This window comes from Squalius cephalus (assembly GCF_949319135.1).
Source record: "Squalius cephalus genome assembly, chromosome: 11".
Classification (NCBI taxonomy): domain Eukaryota; kingdom Metazoa; phylum Chordata; class Actinopteri; order Cypriniformes; family Leuciscidae; genus Squalius; species Squalius cephalus.
The window spans coordinates 8,504,527-8,513,355 of record NC_137132.1 but is presented as its reverse complement, the minus strand read 5'-3'; the positions used below and the strand labels follow the sequence as shown (position 1 = coordinate 8,513,355).

Sequence of the window (8,829 nt, the reverse complement as noted above, 5' to 3'; positions counted from 1 at the left end):
ACTAGTCCCAGCATGTTTGAGCTGTCTTGACTGAAAACAACTTGCACTGATATATCTTAAAATATATGTCAGTGCCATTGTTTAGTCTCAAGATGCACATCAGTAATGTTTTTTTCTGAGGCACGTTTTAAAAAATCTACTTAAATGTCCTTATTGAAAAAAGGCCTAATCCTGGCTTAATCTAAGCCCTGTCTGTAAAACCATGCCATAATGTTTTATAGCAGGGTTCTCAATCAAACTTAACTGTATTGTGGTGCAAATTCATCTGTCACTTGGAAATGTGGTTCATATTCATACTGTAGCCCAATATCTGCTCCATCTGTAGGCTGATGAATCACAAACCTGTCAGTTTTTTTTTTTTTTATAGATTGTTTAGCTCTGCCTCCACAGGTAAGCATGAGAAAAAGAAAAACACAATCATTCTGTTGTTTCTAGAGTTATAAAGAATTAAATACATTTGATGCTGCAAAAATCTCAAGTTATTCCAGTTATAATATTTTTAGAATGTATTTGAGTGTTATAAAAAGCAAACTCTACGCTTCCACTGCAATCACGTTCAAATTCATCATCATAAAATTTGTATATTTATGTTCAGTCAGCCAAACAAAAATCCTTATATAGCCTGAAAGTATGTGAACTAACTAAACCAGGGAGGTACTTTACCGACATCTCATGAACCAGTTAAACCAGCTTCTGAAGGCAGTTTTAGTCATTTGTTTTTCCTTTGTTTTTCTTCCTCATTCACTCTTTTTCATTTGAATGTGATGGACACAGAATTCAGAATAAATCTGTTCAGCAGGTAGGAAAACATAATGAATGCTGAAGTAGACACTACTTATCACAACACTTGTGATGGAGAGAAAAGGTGAGCAAAATATATTTGAAGTTTAAAGTTTTATTTGTTCAAAATTGTACAGATCAAAGCAAATTCAGTTAAAACAGCTCAGTTTAGAGTTTAAATCATACTGCTTATAACCTAACATAGCTAAATACATTTTAAAAATGTACCTTTTTATTACAAAAGCCATTGTCCCTCTTAACATAATTTGAGTGAAAGCGATGCTGAATTTTTTTAACTATGAAGATGGATTGTGTTGTTTCTGACAGTGTTCAGCGGGAAAGACCACATTCACCTGATCCCAGTGTTTTGTCCCTGAAAAGCGACAAATCAATGAAAATGCCAATTCAGTTCAAAGATGGATTTGATCAAAGGTACATATAGTATATGTTTTATGTGACTATTATTTTGGTGCTGTAGAAGTATATACAAACTAAAAAAAAAAAAAAAAAGATTTTTCTTCAATTTTGATGCCATTGAGATTATTATTATTTTAAACTATGGTGAGATGGATTATGGATTTTTTTCAGTACTAAGGAAAGATCACATTCGACAAATCTCAGTGTTTTGTCCCTGAAAAGCGACAAATCAATGAAAATGCCAATTCAGTTCAAAGATGGATTTTATCAAAGGTAAATACAGTATATGTTTTATGTGACATAATTTACATTACCTATTATTTTGGTACTGTAGTGAAGTAGATACAAACTAAAAATTGCAACTGATTTTCCTTAAATTTTAATGTTATTGAGATGTTTGCTAGAAAATAATATTATGTTTTTTTTTTCAGTACTAAGGAAAGATCACATTCGACAGATCCCAGTGTTTTGTCTCTGAAAAGTGACAAATCAATGAAAATGCCAATTCAGTTCAAAGATGCAGATTCTCTGTTTGATCAAAGGTAAATCTAGGCTACTTACCTTCATGTTTGCACCGGGTATAGCAGTGATATTTGTATCCATCTAGCAATAAATAAAATTTTGTTAAAGTTTTTCCTCAACTCTTTACACACTAAAACTGATTCTATGGATCTCAAACTAATACTTCTGTTCTCAAATCAAAGGAATATTTCAAAACTACAAATAATCTTTTTTTTCCTCTGCCGAATCTCTTTTAATTAAGCACGTGTTTAACCACATTCTCTTTCAGGAAAAAAATAGCTCTGAATATAAACATAACAACATGAACTCAAATAACACATTCTCCACTAAGTGGCAAAACTGTTTTTGTGAAAATTAGGCAAACATTTGGATTTGATAGAAGAATAAGTTTTTTTTGAGTGAAGCATTTGGTTTTGAAATAATAATTTTTTAATGATATGCATCTAAGTGATGGAGAGTAAACTGCAATAAAGTTTATTTTGTCTTTTTCAGTTCCCTGGAGAAATCACATTTACCTGATTCCAGTGAAGTACAGATCCCAATTCAATCGAGAAATGAAACAAATTTACCACACCAAAGGTCTTGTTTCACAGCACATCACCCATACACAAAAGAAATATATTGAAATATATTTTAAAGTGTCAAAAATATATGTGGCATATATTCCAAATACATTGAAATATATTTACATTGTTGCTCACTTATATTTATATTTAACTAAAATATATTTATTGGGCCAATTTCGAATATTTGCATATATTCCAAAATATATTCTGAAAATATATTTAAAATATATTTCTTTTGTGTATGGGCAGTTCACCTGTTAGTGTTGATTTAAGCTAGAGAAGTGCACTTATTGTGCTTCATAGTTCAGAGACGGGGTTCTAATGACTCACCATGTCAAACGCAATGAATAAGGAGGAGTACAGATGATTTGCTGTTAACTCTCACCAGCTGCAGGGTTTCAGCAAGACAGCAGATCATCTCAGACTTACTTATTGATCAGTGACAAGTTGCCTTCATGTTTATCTCAGTTCCTCTCAGCTGATCTGAAATAACACATAATAAACAACAGTGAAAACTGGAGAGTAGTTAATCCAAATTCTTCGGATAGATGTGTGTAAGGAACAAACTACAATTTAGGTTAATTTTCAATTAATATCTTGTACATTAATCAGTGCAACTTTATATACATGTTGTTACAAACCCACTTAGACAAAATATAAAAGCCACAGCCTTCACTATTTGAAAAGCAATAAATAACTTAACATTGCTTGAATATTATAGTTTCAAGTTTACACTCAAGTATGTACTGTACAGAACACATGCATTTTCTAACAATGAGAAAGTCTTTGTGGTTTTATTATTTGCTTATGAAAAGACTTGTTCTTTACAGACATAACCAGCAAACACATGATCCTGAGATCTACCAAAGATTAAAATCTTACATCAGAATGAAACATCAGTATGTTTTTGAGGGATTGGGAAAGCAGGAAAACCCAACACTAATAAATGAGATCTACACAGAGGTTTACATCATAGAGGGAGAAACTGGAGAGATCAGTAATAAACATGAGCTTACAATGATAGAAAAAACATTAAAGACTGCAGAAAGAGCAACAATACCGATCAAATGCAATGACATCTTTAGACCTTTACCTGGACAAGACAAACCCATCAGAACTGTGCTGACAAAGGGAGTCGCTGGAATTGGAAAAACAGTCTCTGTGCAGAAGTTCATCCTGGACTGGGCTGAAGAGAAAGAGAATCAGGACGTCCAGCTCATATTTCCACTTCCTTTCAGAGAGATCAATTTGATGAAGGACAAAAAGTTCAGTTTAGTTGGTCTTCTTCAGACCTTCTTTATGGGAGAGATAAGTTTACATATGATTCAAAACTCCTCTGTCGTTTTTATCTTTGATGGTCTGGATGAGTGCCGTCTTCCCTTAAACTTTCACACCAATGAGATTCTACGGGATCAGACCAAAGAGACCTCAGTGGACGTGCTGTTGACGAACCTCATTGTGGGGAATCTGCTTCCCTCTGCTCTCATCTGGATCACCTCCAGACCAGCAGCAGCCGATCTCATCCCCTCTGAGTGTGTCCATCGAGTGACAGAGGTACGAGGCTTCAATGATCCACAGAAGGAGGAATACTTCAGGAAGAGAATCAGTGATCAGAGTCTGGCCAATACAATCTTCACACACCTGAAGTCATCAAGGAGCCTCTACATCATGTGCCACATCCCAGTGTTCTGCTGGATCTCAGCCACTGTTCTGGAGAAGATGTTGAGCGAAGCAGAGAGTGGAGAGATTCCCAAGACTCTCACTCAGATGTACACACACTTTCTGATGGCACAGATTAGCATTAAAAACACAAAGTATACTGAGAAGGAGGACAAAGATAAAGAGATGATCTTCAAACTGGGGAAACTGGCATACGAACAACTGGAAAGAGGCAATGTGATCTTCTATGAGGAAGACCTGAGAGAGTGTAGCATTGATGTGACAGAAGCATCAGTGTACTCAGGATTGTGCACTCAGATCTTTAGAGAGGAGTCTGACTGGTATCAGGGGAAAGTCTTCTGCTTTGTTCATCTGAGCATTCAGGAACATCTGGCAGCTCTATATGTTCATCTCTCCTTCCACAACAAGGGCAAAAACATGCTTGAAGCCCATGAATCTGGAACAATGTTCAGCTTACACAAGTGTGCAGTCAAAAAAGCCTTGGAGAGCAGAAATGGACATCTCGATCTTTTCCTTCGCTTCCTCATGGGACTTTCACTGGAGTCGAATCACAGCCTTCTAGAAGGGCTTTTGTTGAAGAAGACAGACAGCTCCCTGGAAAGAGAGAAAACTATTGAGTATCTCAAGCAAGAAACCAAAGGCCAGTCTTGTCCAAATGATTGTCTCCTTCTGTTCCACTGTTTAAAGGAACTTAATGATCATTCTCTGATTGAGGAATTACAAAGCTTCATGAACTGTGGAAAACACATGTCCCCAAATCACTTGCCAACTTTGGTGTGTTTATTAATGACATCAAATGAGAGGTCTGAAGAGTTTAATCTTCAAAAATATGGCAGATCAGATGACACCATAGAATGGCTGCATCCTGTGATCAAGTCATCCACAAAGGCCCGGTGAGCACTTTTGGGAATTTTATTAATTATTAATGCACAAAATTGTTCATATACAAAGAAACAGAAAGACACACACATTCATATATTAATACAGTCTATTTTGTCAGGTTGAATGACTGTAATATCACAGATAAAGGTTGTGCACTGCTGACTACGGTTCTTACATCGTTATCCAATGTGAGAGAGCTGGACCTGAGCAACAACAACCTGCAGGACTCAGGAGTAGAAATACTCTGTGTCGGAGTACAGAAATCACCCCATGGAGCATCACTGTACGCTTAGATTCATTTAAGGGAAATACTGGAATATCATTATCTTACGAATTATAAAATGTTTACACATTTTAATTGTTTCTCATATCAGAATAAAGGAAATTGGAAGAAAGAAGCACAAGACAGATTTAGCACCAAGATGTGGTTCACATAGCCAGCATAAAAGCCTGCATAAACATGGGAACAAAAAATACGAGTTTCATTCGACTCACAGAACCGCTGGACTACAGGACACAGAGTGCAACCTGGAATCTCTGAAGTAAGTTCTCCATGGCCTGTTACATAATACTTAGACTGGTCTAACAAGTAAGCAAACTAATTATATTCTTAAAAACCAGTCATAACTTAAGTCAGTTACAAAGAAACGTAGGTTGGTCTAATCTGAATCTGAAAAGACTGTTTATTGCTTGGTTAACTGCTCGTTAGTCAAGACTAGTTCTTAAGACACACCCTGTGTCTGAATATGCCTCCCTCCATGCTATACAGAAGGCGATAAAAAGTGTGTGTGAGTAGTGCGTCCAAATTTAATCCATACTTCATAAAATCATAATATAGAGAACAAACTGTTTTAATGGCTGTGAAGCAAGCTTCAAGTCAAAATGTTGTACCTACTATACAGTATGCAATTTCTACTGCAGCAACAGTCATAAATATTGGCCTCTAGGCTCCGGGCAGGAGCTTCATGTGCATCCATATTCAGTTTCGTTAGCTATAATCTCATTAAGTAGTATTAGTTGTCTTCAGAGTGCATGGCACTGTTTCATGCACATAACAACAAATACAGCACAAGCTGTGATTTGTGTACAAATAACAATTTATTTTAACTATTTAATATTATTTAATCAAGCATTCATATTTTTTACAAAACAGAGTGACATTTATTTGGTGCAAATATATTTATGTACAGTGAATATAGGACCTGTAATTACATTTTATATGTAATGTCTTGAGGTGTCAAACGTATTACCTCTTCTCATCATAGTCTGAAGAACTGTGGAGTAACAGAAGCAGGCTGTGTTTTCCTGAGCTCAGCTCTGAGTTTAAACCCTTCACATCTGAAAGTGTTGGACCTGAGCTGGAATAACATAGGAGACTCAGGAGTGAAACATCTCTGTGCTGCTCTGGAGGAAGTTCAGAGTGCATTGGAAATACTGAAGTGAGTTATAACACAATTTTAGATAAAGAGTTAAGGTGTCTTCCAAATGGCATTGTTTTGAATAATGTCAATATTAAATTATATTTAATTATCTTAACAAATTAAATTAAAAAAGTAAAATAATTAAATTAAACTTTTCTTACTATCAGGTTGGACAAATGTGGAATCACAGAGAAAAGTTGCACTGCTCTGGCTTCAGCTCTCAGCTCAAAGACCTCCAATCTGACAGATCTGGATCTGAGTATTAATGATCTACGAGACTCAGGTGTGAAGAAGCTCTGTGTCGGACTGGAGAATCCTCACTGTAAACTAGAGAAGCTGAGGTAAATGTCTGGAAAACTATTACTTGCATTACTTTGGAAAACTTGTGAACTTGGATTCAAAAACTATTAAAATCTGATTAAGCATCTCTTAAACTAAAAAGTAATGAACCACTGACCTGTGCTTACAAATCCACTCAAAGAAAAGAAACCTAATCAGATTTCCACAAAAACTAAACCATTTATACCATTATTGGTTAACTTTTCCGCTGTCTGATAATCCACTCTGCTTTCTTCAGGTTGTCCAACTGTAATGTTACACATGAAGGTGTGACGGCACTGACCGAAGCTCTGAAATCAAATCCATCCCAACTCAAAGAGATCGATCTGCTTGAGAATGATCTGGAAGAGTCAGACTTGAATGTGATCTCCATGATACTGAACAAGTCATCATAAAAACAGAAAAAACAACACTAACACAAATCTTAGCAAAGTGTAAGCTTTGATCATTTGGATAAACTGTATTCTGAATTATATTACACATGTATATATACACATACAATTTGTTTAATAAACATCAAGTATACCATATACAAACTATTTTTTTATTTTATTTTATTTTATTTTATTTTATTATACACACAAAAGAACATAATTTATGGTCATGTAAGTACCATAGGAGTAGTAGAAACTGTGACAATGAAAATAACTAATTTACCTGGTTTTATATTCTACCGCTTGCAATTTCCGGGCCAGTGGGAGCCAGGGCTAACAACGAGCCGGGTGGGGCCAATATCCTCGGACCTTAAAGGGATAGTTCACCCAAAAATTACAATTCTGTTGTTAATTACTCACCCTCATTTTGTTTCAAATCCGTAACACCTTAGTTCATCTTCGAAACACAAAAGAAGATATTTTTAATGAAATCCGAGAGCTTTCTGACTCCCCCATAGACAGCAACACCATAACCACTTTCAAGGCCCAGAAAGGTAGCAAAAACTTTATTATAATAGTCCATTTGACTACAGTGGTTCAACCTTACTTTTATGAAGCGACGAGAATACTTTTTGTGCGTACCTATTTACATAGGACTTGCATTGTGCATCCTCATATTGCAGACTGTCACTGTACTATCAAGTTTACAGTGAATGGATTTTTTAGACTATAAAGGTAAGAAAGAAACGACCATGCTTAACGACGATAACCATGCATGGCATTTTTGTTTATCATTATTTATTTATTTATTTTATTTATTTTTTTCCAATTTCACCTTTAACTTATCTGTAAACAATATAAACTTGTGTGCATTTATGCATACCTGAAAAAACATCTGTAATGCTTTTAAACGCCTTTATGAGCTTTGAAACTTTCTGAGGTTAAATCTATACCTCAAATATAGATGTATTGTAAAACCATCTTATCCAGGTAAATTTCAGTGAAGAGTTTTGCATGCCATAAACTGTGCCACCGATGGTCGCAGGATAAATTACGTCAGAATACTTAAGAGTAAAAAAAGTAAAATATATTAAAAAATTATCAAAACAACACACTGTGACTACAGTTTTCTCTAAAGATCCACTTGACAAGTATTCATGGAGGTATGCCCTTTATCTAGATTTTAGGACACTTATTGACGTGTGACTGATTATCTTTGATTACATGATATAAAATCTGTCTAGACTTTCATGAGCAAATATCTTCTTTTTTCTATATAGGTTTCATTTAGAAAATTTGGTCCCACTTTATATTAAGTGGCTTTAAGTACTATGTACATACATCAAAAAACATGTACAATGTACTTATTGTGTTCATGTTGTATTGTAAAACAGTTTTGCTGCTATTGAGGTGTGATACGGGTAAGGTTAGGGACAGGTGTGGTGGATTGGGTAGGTTTAAGGGTGAGTTAATTAATTACAGCTGTAATTACATGCAGGAATTTTTAAAATATAAGTACAATGTAAAAACATGTAGATACACAATAAGTCCATTGTATCAAATTATTTATTTCATATTTAAAGTAGTCATATTTCAACTTTCAAAAATAGCTAATTAACCCCTCAGTCTGGTTTAGAGGGTTTAGAGGAGATGGGATGAATGTCATCAAGTAGGTCATTAGATAAACACAGTAACAATAAACAGGCTTTTAAATTAAGTGAAAGCTAATAAAAAAACATTAAAAAAATAAATCAAATAGGCCTACAAACACTGGTAGATGAACAAAACAGTAAACTCAATACTGCAGTCTCCACAAGTAGCAGCAACATTATTGCTTTAATACTTTCT

The 8,829-nt window shown here is 34.9% G+C and overlaps 1 protein-coding gene across 2 annotated transcripts; it reads left to right on the top strand.

Annotated features, from left to right (window-relative positions):
• The first annotated feature begins 735 nt into the window (after positions 1–735).
• On the top strand, positions 736–7,138 carry LOC307167543 (NLR family CARD domain-containing protein 3). Of its 2 annotated transcripts, XM_079886720.1 has the most exons (11): positions 736–865; positions 1,108–1,212; positions 1,369–1,470; positions 1,629–1,739; positions 2,212–2,298; positions 3,116–4,858; positions 4,966–5,130; positions 5,222–5,389; positions 6,113–6,286; positions 6,436–6,609; positions 6,846–7,138. In XM_079886720.1, the coding sequence occupies exons 1-11, from the start codon at positions 813–815 to the stop codon at positions 7,000–7,002; spliced, it is 3,039 nt and encodes a 1,012-aa protein (XP_079742846.1). In that variant the 5' UTR covers positions 736–812; the 3' UTR covers positions 7,003–7,138. The 2 variants fall into 2 exon arrangements, with proteins under 2 accessions (XP_079742846.1, XP_079742847.1); XM_079886721.1 differs by lacking the exon at positions 2,212–2,298.
• The last annotated feature ends 1,691 nt before the right edge of the window (positions 7,139–8,829 follow it).